Genomic DNA, 20,279 nt, shown 5'->3' with positions numbered 1-20,279 from the left:
GAGCCCGCGCGCCGCGGCCCACGGCCTGTGCCAGCGCGCCCCTCGCCGGGTAGGGGGCCTGGTCAGCCGTGCCAGACCTGAGGGTTGTGACTGGGGGCGCAAGCGTCACCCCTCTACCGACCCCGAGCAGGAACGTTCCAGAACCCCCGCGAGCAGCCGTTGGCCGCAGAGCCCCCGGGCCGGCCGCGACCCCGCCTTCCGCCGGGAAGGTCCCTAGTGCCGGGGAGTCGCGGGCGAGGGGCGCGCGCACGGACGAGACCGCACCGCAGCGCACGCGCACTGGCGGGCACTCACTCTCCCGCCGCCCGGGAGAAGGAAGGCATAGAAAGTTCCAGCCGGTTCGAGAGCTAGGTAGCAGGCATGGCGGGAGGCGGGTAGGGGGAGGCAGGGTCGCGAGGGGGCGTGCGGCCGCCGCGAGCGGCTCTGGGCCGAGTCTGCAGCGCCGCCCCTAGCCGCGGCAGGCGGGCTGGGCTGGGGTCGGGGCGGGGGCGGCGCGGCGGGTGCGGGGCTGCGGAGGGGGCGTGGCGGCTGCCCGCGGGCGTAGAGGGGGCGGGGCGGCGGCTGGGCGCGCGGGCGGGGCGGGGCGCGCCGAGGGGGCGTGGCGCGGCGTCTGCGCAGCTGCCAGCGCCTTTAAGCCTGGGCTCGCGCGGCCGGAGCGTGCTTTCGCCGCCTGGGAGCCGTCCGGCCCGGCAGTCTTTAGGTCCCCACTGTCTCCGTCGTCCCGCCCCTTCGCGTCCCGGGAACCAGCTCGCTTCTGAGCCGTACTCGCCGATCCTCCAGGCATGCCCCGCTACGAGCTGGCTTTAATCCTGAAAGCCATGCAGCGGGTAAGTGACCTTCCCTCAGAGCCGGTCTTCCCGCGCGGGCGCCCCCGCTGCCGCTAGGCCGCCGTCCCCCGCGCGCCCTGGCCGCGGGACCCCGGGCCTTCCTGCACTCCTCCGAGGAGGCCAGGGCGGCGGGCGGGCGGCTGGCGTCCGCGGGGAGGGGGCGCGCGTGGGCCGGTCGGGCTCGGCCGCGTGCGCGCGGGAGGCGGGGGTGTGCCTGCGCGTGTGCGCGGTCCGGGAGGGTGTGCCTCGCAAGCGGCCGGGCGGGGGCGGGGCGGCCCGAGCGGGCCCCGACCCCGATCCAGGCGCCGGCCCTCGGGAGTCCAGTGGAAGGTCCGCGGGAGGACACGCGCGAGCGCCCAGCCCGGCTCCGGCCCGTCCCCGCCAGTCGTGAAGCTGCCTCGTCGCCGGCCCCGCCGCCGCCTGCTGCGTCCCGCTCCGCCGCCTGCCGGCCTCCGCCGCCCGCCTCCACTCTAGCGCCCGCCGGCCGCCCGGAACGTCCGCGCCCAATAAAGCGTTCCTCCAAAGCGTGTTTGTGCAGTTGTCTGTATCCCCGTCTCTTGCAGTCGCTCTCATGTTAAAAAAAATCTTTGACTTTTCTTTTTCTGACTTCAGCGAAAATCCCGCTCCCGGTGCCCTTAGCCCAGTTTCATTCATCCAAGTTGTGGCCTCTCTTGCGCCTCCAGAAGACACTTTATTCCCCCTGCTTTTGATTGATCTTGAGGTAGATGATTTCACGTTTGGAGGGATGCTAAGCGAACCAGCAGCTCGTTCCCTTCAGGTGACGGCGTGGCCAAGGACAGGGGCCCGCGGCCCGGAGGCAGCTCACTTCGTCCTCTGTCCTGGGTCATGTACTCCTCAAGTCGTCGCCGAAATCCCCATTCTCCCGTGAATTCGGAATTCGGTAACGTAGTTTGGTGTATGGTTTTGTGTTTTTCCTCCACCAGGTGTAATAAACAAAAATCATTGTACCACGTCCGAACTTTGGAAGCACAGCTTCCTACAGCGCTAGAGGGGTGGACGGATTTTTACGTTTGAATCAGGCTTTGGGTCAATTGCGAGGAGTATTACCAAGTTTGATTGAACTTAAGCTCAATTGATAAACTAACAATCACGGAGCGTCGGGAGATTGTTAGGAAGTGTGCTTTGCATACTGTTAACTGGGAAAGGACTCGAGTGCCTCTCTATCAGGTCCAGACAGCCTGGTCAGGCATGCCATTGTGTCCCCCAGCTTGTTCTTCATGGATTTGGAAGAAGTTAAGATTGTATTGTTCAGCCTCTTGAATATCCCTCTTGGCCCTCCTCCTCCCTTACCGGGATTTGTAACTCGGAAAGGATAGGAGCAGTGAAAACAAAATATTATTAAAAGGGAAGATTTTTAATTAGGTGGAAGTTGTTTAAGCCCTCCCTTTAACCTATGTGTTTTAGGAAGTGTAGAACCTGGGAAATTTGTTACTGAAATTCCGTTTGTTTACTTTCCTTGTCTTGGGGAGGTAGCAGGTGATACTGAAAGAGGCAACCTGTAGGCATAATATTTGCGCATTCTGTAACCCTTTGAAACCTTTGAAATGAAGACTTGCACTACCCTTTGTTTTTGCCATAGTTGCCAGTTATCTTGGTTAACATAGCTGCAAGTATAAGTTAAATGTATGTCTTTTACCATACTTTTTTATGTCCTGTAATAACATAGCCTTTGGATGTGGAGCACCCATTTTTTACTCTAGTTCAGATCAACCGAGTGTAATTTGGTTAAAATAATTAATAACCTTCCTCGTAAATCTTCCGCATGAGGGAAGGGGGCAAAAAAAAAACAAAAAAAAAACCCTATAAAGTAGGTAATAAAGGTGAACTGCCTCTTGGAGAAAGAGGCCCCATGGCAGTAGATAGAAGGCTGTAACAATGGTGACTTATGTACAATGGTGAAGTTATGTTGAGATCCTTGACCTAAATAAAGTAATATTAAACAACAGTTTCTCACTTATTTGTTCAAAAACCTATCTGTAGCTTGTAAATGTGTCACAAACAAAGACTTCCAGGTTTTAGACCAGTTTGCTTGCTTTCAGTGTAGGAAAATAGGATTCTAAAATAGGAGGACTATTTGGGGGGAAACGGATTTAAAATGTTAACTCTAGGCTTATGAAATGAAAAATGTGACTCTGAGTTTGCACACCGGTAGCAGGCCCTGGAGAAAGCACAGTTTTAACCTGAGGCACTTTGGGCTTCTGTTGCAAGAACGGTATTACTGAAGCTCCTCAGTTCTAAGTTGCATATTTCACGTTTTTAGATTCTTAAATGTACCTCTTTACCCCTTTAATATGATATATTTTCCTTTCCTCCTCCAGATCATTTATGCATCTTGGAATTGAGGAAAATGCTGTGTTAGGCAACTTTAACAGCGGATATGGAAGTTAAGAAACTATAGTTTTTCCAGCCTTTGGACTCCCAGAGCTGCTCTCCTGTTTCTTCTCTGTGGTACTCAGCCTGGAGAGCATTCTTAGTCTGTTTGGAGAGCATTCACTCCTCCCTGTCCTCATTACTTTTTTTTGACCCTAGCTTGACTCCTTTAAATTGAGCTTACTAAATTTTAAAATTTAAAATACAGATCATGTGTTGGTTCTCACAGTATCTGCATTGTAGCAAAGTCAATTGTGGGAACCCCCATTGAAAGATTTCAGAGTGTATTATGTGGAATAAGTCCTATTGAACTATAAAATTGTACAATTAGTCACCCAGAAATTCCAATACTATGTTTTTCTCAGTTTGTAAGTGGGAGTTGATTATGAGCATCTACTTTTGTACTTCCAAGTTTGGGCATTTATGAATGATACTAGTCTTTCTAAGAAGAAATTTATTTGCAGGTACCATTTAGCTTGATTTTTTAAAAATGTGTGTACATAAAAATTATTGCTGTTTTATCCCTACTTTAGCGTGAGAAGTAGGTAAAAGTGTGGTTAAATTCTGAAATATGACAGTAAAGTGATGGATGTTGTGAAACTAGGCCTTTAAAGGTGACAAGCAATTTGAAAAACTAGTTGTTTAACAGTCTTAGACCATATTTATGGAAGAGTCTCCAGAATAAAAAGATTTCAAAAGTCCTGTTACACCCATACCAGATACCTTCAAGAGAGTTTTATTAATTTCTGGAAAACACAGTATTCAAAGGCTGTAATGTGAAAGGACATAGCCACAAAGGAGAGACCAAGGCTGCAGTCCCAGATAGCCTCACTTCAGTGTGAGGAAGACCTTCTCTGACAATGGAAAAAGAAATGGATTGCCTGTGAGATGGTGAGGTCTAGATCCACCTCTACCCTGCCCTCCTGCAATGAGAACTTTGAGGTAGATGAGGAGAAGGGGTCATACATTTGGTGAGAGAGTTTTCTTGAGAGTGGGAAAATGGTTGAAGCCCTTTGGTTTCACTTGATAATTAGATTTTAAAGGTTGGTGTTTCAGTTAGGTAAAAGGCTGAAGTGCCAATACATGAATGGTAAAGCCACATACTGTGTAATGTAGAGGAGTTTAGGAGAAAACAAAACTTTGTAGACACTTTTTATGCCTTCGGTATACAGGAAGAAGAAATTTGAGGAAAGCTGTGCAATACATATGTATTCTTTAGTTATTTACTTTATGAACACCAATTACTTCTCATGCCCTTTGCCCTGAAGGTGTTCACAGTTGGCATATTTAGATTATGAAAGCCCTGGGATAATACTTTTCCTGAAATCTTCTCATTGGTGGTCAGGAATTTTTACGTGAAGAATTAAAGGTTAATGGCTTAATAACTAGTTCACTTGCTAAATGATTGCATGTACAAAAATATAATATTTTATATTAAGATAGCTCATTGAAATAGTACTTTGTAGGGTAGGGAGTTTTATGTAATCTGAATTTAAGTTCTGACTTGGTTTAATTTAAATATGGAAAAGTATAATAATCAGTTCCTAAAATGTAGAAAACAATTGGTTTTCTGGTAGGGTGATGAAGAGTTTTTCTCTAAACTAGCAAGCCTTTTTTGATTAGAACACCTGGCAAAAGTTTTGTATTTGTTGTAGAGTTCTATTCAAGTTAGGATGTTCTGAAAGTAATGCCTATGAAGCGCCTGTATTTTAGATACCTTTTGGAGATGGAGGGTGCTAATAAACTCATGTATTAGTCAGGTCAACCCTAGGTCCTTGTGGCTTGCTTAGCTTGCTTGGCAACCATTTGCCAACTAGGAAGTAGTGAAGTTTCTGCTGTGTGTTGGTGGGAGACATCAGTTCAACCCGAAACATCTAGCTGTCAAGTGGTCAAGTCTTTTTTTTCTTCCCATGGGCCCTCCCTAAACAGCTTAGCCTTGTATCTTTAATAATCTCTTTGTGTTTTATCTGCTTGAAACCAGGCAACTTAAAATAGTTACCCAGTATTGGAAGACTTGACCCTGTGAACAATGTTATACTTTGATTTGGTATTAAATTTTCTTGGGTTACAGCTTATTGCCGCAGCAAGCTATTGAAGAAGGAAGGAGTCCTGTTCCTGCCCCTGAGCTACAGCTAAGGTACAAGGAATGGCTTGGGGGTAAGGAGTCCTTCCGCACCAGATATGGTTTGTATATGTGAAGACTGCTTGTCAGAAGTTGACATTCTGCACTAATTTTTTTTCTTAATTCATGACTCATACATTCAATACTGATGTTTCTAGATTTTAAAAATCTAGGTTATATCTAGTATTGTATGCAGACTGTTATCGAATCTTCCAACCTTTTAGATTATAAAATCAGTTTCAAGAAAATTAAGAGTTCAAAAGCAATGACTGGGAAATTCTGAAGTAATATTTTTCATCTAGTGTCTTGCTGTGTTTGTACTACTGCATGTTTAACTCATCTAAAAGAAACCTGGAATACCAGAATGGGGTTTAACATCAAGGTGGAAGGAAGGGTAGAGAACAGATGATAAAATACTGTGTGATTGCTCATGTTATAAAAAGCTGTTGCTATTTAATTATCAAACTTTTCCTGTTTCATGTTCTTAGCTTTGGTTAGAATTTCCAATATACTCATGAGTTTATCTGTTTTTAGTGGAAGGCAGTATTTTTAAGACACGTGTTATCAACATATGTGGTTACCTCTTAGGGGAATCCTTATTTAAGGAATTAGTCAAATTAATGAATGGTAAGTTATCAATTTGTCTAAAGGAAGAACTGCCCTTGGGTTTGGAAAGTGACAGTTAATTCAACCTCTTATCCTTTTTGTTGCTCTGAAATTAGAGCAGGGGTTGGCAGCCTGTGGCTTTCAGGCCAGATCTCATCTGTCACCTGTATTTTTATGGCTTGTGAAGTAGGAAAAGATTTTACACTTAAATAGGTGGGGAAAAAAACAGCAATACTTTATGACATTTGAATTTCATAAAACTTTCACTTTTCAGAGTCCATAAGTAAAGTTACATTGGAACATGACCCTGTATTTTGTTTATATTTATTTTCTGGTCCTTTACAGAAGAAATGTGGCAGCCCCTGATTTAGAGTGTATAGACACAATTTTCTAGGTGCAACATTTTTCTTGGCTTCTTATGGTGCTGTTTTCTGATGTTACTCCCCTGATTTCTCCCTTCCTCCTCCTCTTCTTTTTTTTTTTTCCAGACGGAGTCTTCCTCTGTTGCCAGGCTGGAGTGCAGTGGCGCGATCTTGGCTCACTGCAACCTCTGCCTCCTGGGTTCAAGCAATTCTCGTGTCTCAGCCTCCTGAGTAGCTGGGATTTACAGGCACGTGCCACCAGACCCAGCTAATTTTTGTATTTTTTTTTTGTTTGTTTAAGTAGAGACAGGGTTTCACCATGTTGGCCAAAATGGTCTCAGTCTGACCTCGTGATCCATCTGCTTTGGCCTCCCAAAGTGCTGGGATTACAGGCCCTGTTCTCTTTATGTACAATTCCTTTAACCTTCATGTGGATGATTTGCTGCCTTTTTTAACAAGCTGACAACTCTGGCATTTCCTTTTGTCTTCTGTGCTGGTTATGGCCTCCTGGGTATCCCCTTGGCACTGCAAACTCAGTGTGGTTAAAAACTTAAATGTATTGCCTATCCCCAAAGTTGCCTCTGTTATTGCTGATTTCTGTTTATCGCTTCTCTGTCTTCTGTCATCTGGGCCTGAACAAATCCAGTTCTTTCTTTTCCTGCAGTCTCAATCACATATAGTCTTCTCTGCCCTAGTTGAACTGCTCATGGTTGTTTCTTCCTTAGACTCTTGCAGTTTCTTAGCTGGTCTCCTGACATACTACTGAGGGGAGGATAGCTAATACCTGTAAATACACTTGTAGTGCAAATATATGTCCCTGAGATACTTTAAAACACCTAAATAGGTGCACTTTTAACAAGGAAATGGTAGAAAGCATTGTTAAGTGATGGCTTTCTGATTCCCACACTAATTGATTGTATCAACCTTGTTGCTGAATTACTGCATACTTCTCATTTTCAAATACATGCAGCATGAAGTCGCATCTGAGGCTGCCTCAGATATGACTCCCAACTTATTTTTTTTAACCTCATCTTCCAGTTCTTTTTCCAAATTATTTTATATGCCCAGTAAACAAAGTTGTGCAGATTCTTATACCATTGCATTTTATTTTCTTTGGTGCTGGCATCTTGCTGTTTTACTGTTTGGAACGCCCTCCCTTTCAACAATACCCCACCACTGCCATGAAAAACCAGTCTCATGTTCTTCCAAGTTCATTTTAACTCATTTGGTACATTAAACAAATGTCAAGGGCCTGCACCATTAGGAGTATAGACTAATCTTTGCTTTGGTTGCATGAGTCTCATCACATGTCTCCTATCACATGGATCACTTTCTACTTTGTATTATAATTAATTGGTGAATGTGTTTTACCCCCTTTGCTAGATTACAAATTCTTGAGAGTTGAGTCTTTCATTTCTGTTCTGCTATGTTTTGCGTATATGGTAGATACTCACTAAGCTGCCTTGAGGGTTTACTACTCTCATCTCTCTAAAATAGTTATTTGCTATGATACAGCATGTTGACCTCAGGCTAATAGTTTGCTTACAAGTCAGTGCACTTTGCTCACGCTGGGTGAGTTGTATGTTTGCCAGAAGTTGTGTTGATTTCCAAGACTATTTTATGACAGATAATCTTGTTTCTATAAAATAATTCAAATATCATGTGAGCTGATGAAATGAGTGCGAACCTTTGTTTCCTGAAAACCAAGTTGGATTCTTTGGGAAGACTTGATAAAAGGTGAGTCATTAAAATAATGGCTGTAGAATTAGATATGGCTGAATGACTCAAAGTTTGGGAGGAAAAATAATAGGAGGATTCTGTATGTGGAGTGTTTTACAAGGATCTGTTAAAACTTTCCACTTTAATGAAGCTGAAACTGGAAATTGTAGATAATGCCATTTATAGATGTCACTTAGATCAAGCAGAAGGAACTCAAATCATCAGGGAACTCCAAGTCATCGATTCCATTCTCCAAGTGCTTGTCATGACCCCCATATTGAGGTTGGCAAATGAATGTATGTTTGTGTGTTAAATAAAATAATGAAATACTTAAGGTACGTATATATGGTTTTATGACTGGATATGGCTTTGGGTATGAAGGCTTCTGCTTTATAGAAAATAGCTGATTTTTTTGTTTTCTATTATAAATGAGTAGAAAAACCTTGTAAGATCTGAAATGAAGATACTGGATGTGTTACCATAGGATAAACAAAAGACTGGCATTGGGAGACTAGAAGGAGCTTTAGAGGCAGCTGGGACTGGGTTTTGGATTCTAGCACCTACTTCCTAAGGACTTTAACCTTTTGGATCCCCAGTTCCTTCTTCGTAAAATGGAAGTAATTCATTTGGGAGGGCATTTGAAGATAAAAGTGGTTATGTGACCTTGGAGGTAGTTAAGTGTAGTTCTGTCATTAAAGTAGCTTTAAGATCTTAGGCAAGTTGCTGTGAACTTCATTGCCTGGTTTTTCATTATTCCCAGTTTATTAATGAAACTCCAAAAGATAAAAGTTATTGTTATATCTAAGTTTATTTCATCAGAATCCCAAACTAGATCAAACCTGAAATACAGTTCTTGCTCAGTAAATGTTTGACTTAGTGGTATTGGTACTTACTACTCTGCTCCCATCTATTATTGCCATGAGGGGTATGGGACTGGTTTTGCCAGCTTTTTTTCTCTCTTCCTACTACCAGCCAGAAATCCAGATTTTATAGGAAATCTGTGTGTGTGGTTTTGTTTTGTTTTGTTTTGTTTTTAAGATGTTGCCAACTAATTGAAGAATACGTAGGTACCATGGATCAAATGTAATGTATCTGTGGGTTAGGTTGGCTCTCATTTTGTAATCTAGATATTCAGGTAATTAGCTGTAGGTAGCCTGTAAACCTCTTAGCATCTATGTTGACAAAGCTCACCTTGTTAATTGGTCACTGGTTTACAATAGGACTAATTTCAGTGATGGCAGGCACATTCAATTCTTAAAAGTATCTATAGTTAAGGATTGTTGGGTTGTATATGTCCATTTAGGCTAAAATGTACATGTAGGCTTCAGAGCTGCACCGTGTAATCTGTCAGGGAGTGATATTCGCAGTCCACTTTTTCTTTCAGTGTCTGAGTGATTGCTTATTTTAGGCATGTATTAGTACAATATGATTTGTACGCATTGTATTAACCTCTTAGGTGTTTGAAATACTATTGGCATGCAAAGATTGCTTTGTCTAGAAAATATTTTTTTTTTGCTCAGAGTATATCTGTGGAATTAAAAATAGTTTACCCGTGATCCTTGGAAAATAGTATTACCATGAAAAAAATTCAGGTGCTCTCTTAGTAAAGAGTATAGAGCAGGGACGTGATGACATTTTTATTTTTGACCAGGCTTTGTGTTTCCATGAAATAGAAGCCAAGTTATTACCTTGACTAACTTTACTTTTTTTTGTCTTTTGTTTCTTTCACTCCCACTCCAGATAGATAACATCAAATTGCAAATAAAACGAACTCAGATCCCAGGTTGTTCTTACTTACCTTTTGGCCCATGGTATAATTGACTTGTTTTGCTTTCCCTTCCAATCATTTTTACTATGATTACAGTCCCAGGTAAGGGAATTTCTATCCACTTTGGGCATACCTCAATAGAGGTTGGTGTAGATGAAATTGCAAGTGAAATTGCAAGTGAAAGCACAGACTTAGCAAAACTTTCTTTATTGCAGCCCTCAATCCTCATAAACTGGCATTTTTCTGCTTCTGTCCCAGAATCGAGAATTCCTGGTTTTGTCTTTGTTTAGACTTCAGTTTTTAAAAATTTCTCTGTAACACCTACCCTGGTGGTTAAGTGCTTTAATTTTGTCAGCTGAAGAAACCAAGTGCAGTTATAGTAGCCAGGTTGCTGTGGATATAATCCAGTTTGAGAAAATTCTCATTGTGGTGATCAGAAGTGCAGTGTTGTGGTTGCATTTCAGCTGCTGGGAAGATGCTCCTGCAAATCCGTGTGTCGTCTTTGCTGCCATTAGAAAGGTGCAGAATCAGTATAAGTTCCAGATATCTGCTCCCTTTTCATTTTGTGCTCAGATGCCCTATGTATGAATTCTGATTATAAAATATCTGTTCAGTCTGGTTTTGATTCAGATTTAAGGTGAATTTCTGTTGCTCAGTTGAAAAGCTAAATTTGAGAGTAGGCTCTGTCAGGCATGTTGTAGGAAAGGTGTATGGCACTGAAGTGTGTGGTTTTGTTTTTTAACTGCTTGACGCTGTTAAGTAAGCAAATGACCCAGTCATGGGTTGTTTTGATTGCCTTTCTTCTGTTGGTGTACTGCTTGCCTTCTGTTTTGTTAATAGTCATATGAGAAAACAGTTGCATGAAGTATAGTATCTTGAAGCTTTAAGACACCAAGTTTCCATTAGGGAGTCTGTCTTGCAGACTTTGGTAGCATTATTGGTCTCGTGGGAATGCCATTCTCATGTGTGGACTAAGTAAGGGCCAGGAGTTTTTGCAAATTTTGTGTGTGTAAGAAGATTGAAGAAAACATTTTTCCTAATGTCATTTTCTTAAGTATTTTATCTGATTAGGATGGACTCATTGGAAACTACTGATAATTTCATTTTTTTTTTTTTTTTTTGCGATGGAGTCTCGCTCTGTCCCCCTGGCTGGAGGGCAGTGGCGTGATCTCGGCTCACTGCAAGCTCCGCCTCCTGGGTTCCCGCCATTCTCCTGCCTCAGCCTCCCAAGTAGCTGGGACTACAGGCGCCTGCAACCGCGCCTGGCTAATTTTTTGTATTTTTAGTAGAGACGGGGTTTCACTGTGGTCTCGATCTCCTGACCTTGTGATCCGCCCGCCTCGGCCTCCCAAAGTGCTGGGATTACAGGCGTGAGCCACCGCACCTGGCCAACTATTGATAATTTCAAGATTTCCTATCAACTGGCATCCAAAGAAAACAGTTGTGACCCTATGTCCCTGGATTTTTATATCCCTTTACTTGTCCTATGTTTGCAATATAAGAGGAAAATCCAGCTGCCTTTATAATCTAGAATACCATGTTTCTGTTTTTATTTCTTAGGTTTAATTCAGGGCATAATTTCTACCAGTCCATCCAAATACTGTTAAAGTTACCCTATTTGTGGTCTTACTTCTTACTTCTTGAGTGTTATATTCTCCAAACGTTAGAGAAAATTAGAAGGTTTTAAAGTTTTCCAACTAAAAAGTATCTTTCAGAGGAAATACCCCAATTTCTGAATCTTCTGTTTATAACTTGGCCTGGAGAATTATAATCTGGTCTACCAGGAACATGCTTGTGCTTAGGTTTTCTGCCTTACTCACATGGAAAGATGAGTAGAAACTATTTCCTTCTAGAAACAGTTTTTTTCTAGAAACGTAAAATTGGAACCAAGTAGGTGGAGAACAGAAAAAAACACAAAGTTGACCTGTTAGGATGTTTTACCTCTATAAACCTTAAAGTTGCTAGCCTTTGAGGGAGGCCGGATGAGTTGATAATAATACCTAACCTTAGCAGTTGATTGAAGTAGGGGTGCAGGGGTTATGTAGGTGTGTGTATGTATTTAAGATATATGTACACACATATATGGATATTATACACACACACATATATACAATTCTTTTGAATTCTTAGCCATCTTAAGGTTAGGTAGAGTGATTTCCATTTTACAAATGGAAAAACCGAAGAATTAAAACACAGACTTGGACATACGTAACGGTAAATACAGTAGTTTAATGAAACTTTGTATTGTACCCATTGCTCAGCTTCAACTGTTAATTTTCAGTCTCCTCACCTCTATTTTCTTTATCTTAAAATTTTTTTCCATTAATTTCCCTTGGCTAACATGACTAAAAAAATTTGAAACTGTAAGAACAGTTCATTTAACACTTGTATGATTTTTGCATAGATCACTAATTGTTAGAATATGCGTTATCTTTTTTTAATCTGCATTATTTTGAGAGTTGCAGACATCTTGACATACCTTTCTTAGGAATAAGGGCCTTCTTCCTAACCACAACATAGCCATCACATTCGAAATTGACATTGATATGATACTACCACCAAATATTCAATTCATATTGAAATTTATGCCATTTTTCCAGTAATAGTTTTTAGTGTTTTAATTCAGTATTCAATCAAGGATCATGTATTTACTTGTTTAGTCTCCTTGAACAGTTCCAAAGCCTTTGTGATTAATAACAGTGGCACTTTGAGGAGTTTTGGAGTCCAGGCCTACTGTTTTACAGAATCCCTCACTTTGGAGTTGACCGTAGTTGGTTTTCATGATTAGAGTTAAATTAGACATTGTTGACATGAATGAATATTCTATAGAGATGTCAGTGCATCACATCGGGAGGCATACCACTTTGTTAAGCAGTCATTTGGTTAGGTGACATTCACCAGAATGCGCCATTGTAAATGTACCCTATTTCCCTTTTGTATTAAGTGATCTATGGAGTAACAAACTTGAGACTGAATATTTTGTTCTCCAACAATCTTCCATTGGTTTTAGCATCTGTTGGTGACTGAATCAGTTATTACAGGAGTACTTTAAAGCAAACCTAGGTATATCATTTCACCTGTAAGTAATTAGTATGTAAGAAATAAGGACTTTTAAACAACTGTAGTGCCTTTGTCACACCTAACTACAATTCCTTAACACCTAATGTTCGTGTTCAAATTCCCTGAATTGTCTAAAGTGTCTCTCTGCAGTTTTGGTTGACTCTGAATCTAAACAAGGTCCACAAGTTATGTTTACTTGATGACCTTAAGTCTCTTACTCTGTAACAGCTTCCCCCACTCTTTACCTTTCTGGATTTGGCTGGTCACTTACGCTGTTTATATATACATTCTTCTATTCCAGGTAATTTCTCTAGACCCATAGGTAGAAATTTGATTAGATTCAGCTTTTGTTTTGTTTTGTAAGAGCACTTAAGTGGTCTTGGGAGGGATAGATCACATCAAGAGGGACACATGTTTGCATTTTAGAGAAAAGATTAATTCTTGGTGTGGGTACAGATATTATCAGCCTCATCCATCCATTTTGAAGTCTTCCAGCAGCCTTTCTCCTGAAGGTTGTAGCATCCCTGTACTCATAGCCTGGGTGCATTACTTCAGGGCTTACCCGTGGTGATTTTTCTCATTACATTAGTCCTTTTGCATCAGTTAGCTGGATTTTATCTGACTTGTGTTTATTTGTAGGTTTAGTGTGTGTGTATGTCTTCCTGAAAAGTGTTGTAAAAGGATGCATTCTTCATCTTTATTTCAGAAAGGATGTTCATGAACTCCCTTAGTGATCCTCTCAGATGTCCTCAGTTTTCTCATTTGTAAATTGGGAATCATCATGTCTGCCTCTTGGGGTTTTTGTGAGGATTAGATGAGCTCAAACATGTAGTGTGAAAATAGTGGTTGGCACATGGTGTTTGGTAAATGCTAGTTACTAAGATAACTTCTTTAGTTTTGTGGGAACTGAACCCAACTGTAATGGAGAGGTGGAAGAGGGAGTTCTTCATGAGTTCATATCAGGGTGCTTGGGTTTCTGTTGGGTGAGCTGAAGGGAATTGTTGCTTGCCGGCACTGACCTGCTCTTTCAGCTGTGTGGAAACAATTGCCAGACAGACACGCACAGGAAAGGTCTGCACATATCACTGCACACTAGGAGGTGGATGTTGACAATTGCAGCAGTAAAACTCGAAACACATTACACAGTGGAGTTAGCACAGTGAAGGGAAGTGGACCAGTCTGGTGGTAGGCGGTAGGTTGAGGGAGATGGTGGCTTTAGATACAGGTTTTTACTATGTCATGGTCCACTTAGATTTTTATCTGAGTGAATGTATTTGCCTAGTCCAGTTTGCCTTGTCATTCCACATACCCTCAACTGGAGCTATTTGAGATTGCAGATCACTGATGGGGGAGGGAGGAGACTCTTTTTCCCTTTAGGCCTCTTTAATCTGCATCTCTTGTCGCTTAAAAAACTCACTGTCTACGGTAATATAGGATATTGGAAGTTTAGCAGTCTTGATGGTGAAGAACTTAGTTGTTAATATTTGATTTGTTTATTTAACATTTGAGCACCTGTAATATGTAAGATGGTGTTCTGGACACTAGGACACATCAGGGAACAACACAGAAAATTCTACCCTCATGGAGTTTACATACATGGTAGTGAGGAGACAGAAGAAACGTTTAAGTTTTATAGCATGTTAGGTGTGGAGTACTGTGGATAAATACAAAGTTGGAGAGGAGGCATTAAGATGGTCAGGGAAGTTAGTTTGTGCAAAGACGTAAAAGAGGAGACAAGTCTTGTGGAAATCTGGGGTTACAAAGTGTTGCCTGCATAGGAAATAGCCAGTCCCAGAGGCTAGTTTGGTCCATTGTGATGAAAGGGTTGACTGCTTGCTGTGCTTGTGCCCTGTAGTGGGCCAAGGGCAGAAGCATGGAGACAAGAGGCCAGGACAGTGATCTGGGTGAGATGGATTGGTGATTTGAACCAAGGTGCTAGTAGTTGTCTTTGATTCTGGATGTATCTTAAGTAGAGCCAACAGGCTTTGCTGATGGATTGATTGCATGTGGGTTGAGGGAGAAAGTGAGCAGTCAAGGATGACTAAAATTTTTGGACTGAGCAGTAGTGAGGATGAAGTTGCTATTCTGATATGGGGAGGATTGAGAGTAGAACAGGTTTTTTTGGGCAAAAGCAAATTATTCATAACCCTGAACAACAGGCAGCTACAACACTTCATCCATTAAGAGCAGTTGTCCATAGATTTTACTGTGAGAACCCTCGCATCTGTAGATTGTATAGCTAATTCTTTCAGCTTAATGTTTTAAAGTTTTGGGAGTTGATAGATAAAGATTGGCTAAGATAGAATCCTATGGCCTGTGATGACTGGGTCAAGTATAGAATACGCCTTAAGACTTACTATTTTTCCCCCTCTGGTGGAATGACTAACACTGATAAAAAGAATGAAGGCAAAAAGCCTTGAACTTGGATGGTGAGAACATAGATGGGTCTGGTCTTACAGCTGACTCATCCGGGCTTTGCAGTATATGAAGCCTATGCCTGGGACTTCTTTTTGTTTTTAATCTCTTTGTTTTCTCCATACACATCCATTCATATGATCACACAAAGATTTCAACTGGTTTTTATCTTACGTGCTGTTTGCAGTCTTACTTTGTTAACAGTTGTTATATACCCATCTTGGGTATTTTCAAGCACAACTTTTTAAACATGCATGATCTTTTATCAATATCGTTAATGTTTCTTCCTGTCAGTAATGTCCTTTTCATTGAAGGTAGTATTGCATAGTGATTAAGGGCAAAAGCTATTTAGACATACAGATGGGAGTGCACATCCTGGCTTTAACACAAACAACTGTGGCCTGGAGTGAAATATACTACCTCATGGCTTCAGTTTTCTCATCTGTAAAATGGTCATAATAATTGTACTTATCTCATGATTGTTAAAAGGATTAAAGCAATGCACATAAAACTAGACATAGTACCTAGATGGTGTTAGGACTTAGGTTAGTGTAAGTTTTTTTTTTTTTTTTTTAATTTCCATTATTTATAGTTCACTTATCTTTGATAAACAGTCTTTTACAAGCAGATAGTGTTGAGCCTCTTGAATTCTCATTGAGTTACACAAATGTTTTGGTCGAGATTACATAGTAATAGGCATTACTGCTCTGTTATTTCATATTTTCTTTTCTTTTTGAGACAGATTCGCTCTGTCGCCCAGGCTGGAGCGCAGAGGCGTGATCTCGGCTCACTGCAACCTCCGCCTCTCTGGGTTCAAGCGATCCTCTCGCCACAGCCTCCTGAGTAGCTGGGATTACAGGCACGTGCTACCACACCTGGCTGATTTTTGTGTTTTTTGTAGAGATGGGGTTTTGCCATGTTGGCCAGGCAGGTCTCGAACTCCTGGCCTCAAGTGATTCACCCACCTTGGCCTCCCAAAGTGCTGGGATTACAGGTGTGAGTCACCATGCCTGGCCTGTTATTTCATGTTTTCATTTATCTTTAAGAAAATGGGTTGTTGGGAGTTGGCTCCTATATGTGATCTAGTATCTTTCACATAAAAGTTAAAACCAGTAGTAGTTTCATAGTTGTTCTTCCCTCATTGACTGTCATATCTATAAGGTCTTATTTCTCTGAGATTTCTTTAAAAAAATTCATGATGAGCCAAACTTGTTGGTAGAATCGGGTTAAAATGAATATATCTTGGGTGGAGTGTGTATGGGTGAAGTAAATCTGGTGGTTTATGAACTTTTCTAGGTGAATAAGATTTTATTTGAGGAAATGGTTTACTTGGGAAATTATCCATTCTCCCCACTCCTGTCCCGGGAGAAACTGATAAAAGTAGAGCTGTTCTGGTGGTAGAGGGTTGGGAGGAGGGCCGCAGTCCCTCTCTACTCTGCCTCAACTTCACGCATCAGAATACAGCTTCAGCACCAATTGAGTCCAGTCAGAGCTTTGTATAATTATTAACTTTTAAAAACTTGAGGGTGCAAGTTTAATAGAAATGTTTTGTCAAAAAGATTTAAGGGCAATTCTTTATATTTTAGGTAGGATTAAAGCATTATGGTACAGGTTGAATATCCCTTATCTTAAATGCTTGGGACCAGAAGTGTTTGGATTGTGGGATATTGCATATTACTTGGTGGCTGAGCATCCCAAATCTGAACATCCCAAACCCCAAATGCTCCAGTGAGCGTTTCCTTTGAGCATCTTGTCAGTGCTCGAAAAGTTTTGGATTTGGGAGGAGCATTTCAGATTTTTGATTTTTGGATTATGGATACTTAATCTGTGGTGTTGTCTTTAGCTCCACTTACAATTTAAAACTGGCTGGAGTTCAGGCCAGTTGTATTAGGAAAACCTGTTTTGCTCTGTGTTACTGATGAACCGCTACAATACCCTAGCTCCACATTTTTAAAGTAAGCAAGGGTTGAGGACAGTCCTGTGTGAGTACACATACACTTTGCACCAAGCATTGGGAGTCTCTTCCACAGCTGGAATTTGCTTTCCTAGACCTTGAGTCAAGGTGACAAAAGTGAAAGCTTGTATGAAAAGTCTTAAGAATTTTATATAAATTTTTTCTTTTTGTGTTTTACTTGAAGTGATTTAAGTAGGAGCTAATAGTTGATGAGACAGTTGGGAGTCTAAAATGTTAGAGCTGTGTCTTTAATGCATTATTTTGTCTAGTTCTTCTATATATAAATAACTTGGAAAGATCCTAATATGCCTTGCACATAGTTGACAGTTTAATTTGAAAGGAACTAATATTACTTCTAGTATATTCAGGTTGTAGGGAGTAAACTGACATTTACTGAGCCACCCTCCCCATTGCACTGGGCAATACTAGCTTTCTGTGTTACTTACTCCTTATAAATCATAAGGAGCAAGTTGGTTTCATTTTAAAAGCTAGACAGTTGAGGCTCATAGGGATGAAGTTGTTGCCTGAGATCCTACAGTTAGGAAGTGACGGAGCATGGATCCCACCCCTTAAAAGCTGTGCTGTTTTCTTCTGTACCATGCCACCTACATAGATGTGGTACCTACACCCACCTCCCTTCTTACAGAATCATGAAATCTGTCTTGTCTGTTGGGGTGGGGAGAAAACAAGCTTGGGTATGCCCATGTTTTTTGTTTTTGGTAGGTTACACAAAAGTGATTGTAATTCAGGTAATTAGGTTTTCAGAGGTGTCTGTGTGTTCTATAACCCTAAATTATTAGCTAAGTGAATATTTTTCGTTTGGATCAGAGGATGAGCAGGACTTACCACGCTTACCATTGACAGAGTGCTGGGCTAGGCGTCTCAGATTGTACCTTGAGTGTGTGGTTTGTAAATTGACTCCAAAGCTAAAGAGGTGGTTGTTTGGTCACATTTAATATTATTGCATTCTACTCTTTGCAGGCCTGCCTGTGTCATTGAACTTATTATGACTTGAAGCCCTGACTGAGTATAGGAGATAATTTTTCTTGTTCCTTTTTTGGTTTTTATGGCAGGTGATTTTAAATTTTATTAGTTTTTATTATTTATTATTTTTTTGATAGTGTGCCCATATATCCTGCAGTTTACAGATAGTTCCAGAATAATTTTCTGGTTTGGAAAATAAATGATATGGTCACCCAGATAGTACAGGAGAGATCTGGTCATGATAACTACATTTTGGTCAATGTGGTTATATCACCTGAAGGAAGTGGTTATTTAAATTTGGTCTTACCTTTTTGTCTCTATTTGGTCTATTTGGTCAAATGCAGCAAATATTTACATTTACACTTCTCTATTTGGATTAATTCTTCAGTTGCAATTTAATTAATCCAGATACATGGAATAGAACTAAAACTGCATTCTAATTCTTTGCAAAACAATAAAATACTACTTTCTGAGAAGGCTGCCTTCTCTTTTGGGAAGAAGGGGAATCTGCTCTGTTTCAAAGCACCTGTGTGTTCAATGTTTGGCTCAATCTGCTCATCACCACTAGGGAACTGTTTCTTTTTGCATTCTACAAGTATAGTCCCATTACAGAAGCTTTTTAAGAAAAAAAATGGACTACCAAGGAACCCACTTACAAGCTTTTCATAACTGTACCTATTTTATTGTCTTATAATTTTTACTTGAGAGGTTTGCCTGAATGGTGAACTGTGACAATAGGCATATATAAATATAAAAATACAAGTTAAAAAGCCTCATGTTAGCTGAAGATTCTTCCATGTATATTGTAAAAATAAGGGAACCCTGGACAGTGCTCATTGTATTTTTTCTTTAAAAGGAAGAAAAACATATATATATATAACATACTGTATATTCAGAACCATTTTTAAGGAATGTACAGTTTATCTCTTGAAAGACTGAAATTCAAGGCTGTGACTATGACTAGAGTGTAAAATATAGCTGTATTGCATTATAGTATTTTATATATTCCTACAAACTAAATTGACCTGTTTTTGGTTTTGTTTTTCCTTTTCCAGTCTTTACCAGGTGCTGGTCTCTGCATGTATTTTAAGTTGGAAAAATCTAGAAACCTACCCACAGACTGGTATGGTATCCAGTGAGAAGGGAACTGTCTGCAGTGGCTTTGAAGGATCTGAGGAAGCCTAGGCCGAGATTTGAGAATTCAGCCTTGAGCTAGTGTTAGGCTATTCTCTGCTACCTCTCCTGTGGGCAGAGCAACTTTACTAGAGAAGTTAGGAGTTAGGGCTAGCATGAGAACTTCATGTAGTTTGAGCATTCATCAGACAGCAGAATATAGCTTCTATATCTACCTTGCGTAAATCAGATTTGACAGTGAAAAACAATGTTACTGATAGTAACAGTGCTTCCCAGTGATTGAGGAAGTGCTTGTTTTCTTTTTGAGCACTTTGTTCTCTGAACAAATAAGCTGCAGCAGCTACTATGACGCATAACCCACCCTATTTCCCCCCCAGATAAAACCACAAATACCCAATGTTTTTCTTTCCCTTCTTTGGAAAGCATGGTTGCTACTGCCATTGGGAAGAGTGATACCTGATTAGCCAGGTAGCCTTCTGAAAATTGAAACAAGTGGCCTGAGGATGACGTGGATGGCTATTGGGTAGCAGAGAGCCCTGGAGGCAGGGTTTCATAACTACCAACAGCAGTTTTCCTTGTAATTGACACAGCAGTTTTCATTGTAATTGACAAGCTTCCCTTACGCAGAAACATTTAAAGGTACCCTTTTAAATAATGTTTGCTAGTCATCTGATTAGATTTTATTTAAAATTTACATGATTCCTCCTACATAATGTCAAAGCATTTGTTTAAAAACTTGAAAACTTTTGGGGGTGGGGAAGGTGGTCATGGAAATATGATTATCTTCAGTATTTGGCAGGTATGAAGTGATACAAATCTCAACTTTTAAGATTTTTTTTGTTTTTTTGCTTTTCTCTGGCAATCTTATTTATGCCAGCCATTGACACTTAGAAAGCATTTAAATCACTTTTCATAGCATAATTATTGTAGTGCTTAA

General features: G+C 41.0%; 3 protein-coding genes across 6 annotated transcripts in view; all 3 read left to right on the top strand.

Moving 5' to 3' along the window:
- The first annotated feature begins 288 nt into the window (after positions 1-288).
- Positions 289-20,279, top strand: part of KCNE2 (potassium voltage-gated channel subfamily E regulatory subunit 2) — a 298,859-nt gene continuing 278,868 nt past the window's right edge. For both annotated transcript variants that reach the window (XM_065541398.2, XM_074034063.1), the window contains exon 1: positions 289-351. The gene's annotated coding sequence lies outside the window, so the exon portion shown is untranslated. The remainder of the gene's footprint in view (positions 352-20,279) is intronic.
- Positions 289-20,279, top strand: part of SLC5A3 (solute carrier family 5 member 3) — a 32,811-nt gene continuing 12,820 nt past the window's right edge. The window contains exons 1-2 of one of the 3 annotated variants that reach the window (XM_045389275.3): positions 660-827; positions 1,440-1,728. The gene's annotated coding sequence lies outside the window, so the exon portion shown is untranslated. Of the gene's footprint in view, positions 352-659; positions 828-1,439; positions 1,729-20,279 lie in introns of those variants that run through there. The other 2 variants (XM_045389276.3, XM_065541397.2) reach the window with 2 other exon arrangements.
- MRPS6 (mitochondrial ribosomal protein S6) overlaps positions 660-20,279 on the top strand; it is a 67,417-nt gene continuing 47,797 nt past the window's right edge. Inside the window, exon 1 of the mRNA XM_045389277.3 lies at positions 660-827. Within this exon, the coding sequence (XP_045245212.1) occupies positions 783-827 (45 nt within the window). The 5' untranslated portion in view covers positions 660-782. The remainder of the gene's footprint in view (positions 828-20,279) is intronic.

This window comes from Macaca fascicularis, chromosome 3 (assembly GCF_037993035.2).
Source record: "Macaca fascicularis isolate 582-1 chromosome 3, T2T-MFA8v1.1".
NCBI lineage: Eukaryota > Metazoa > Chordata > Mammalia > Primates > Cercopithecidae > Macaca > Macaca fascicularis.
Note: the sequence above shows the minus strand (reverse complement) of the source record. Positions and strands in the feature narration are given on the sequence as shown.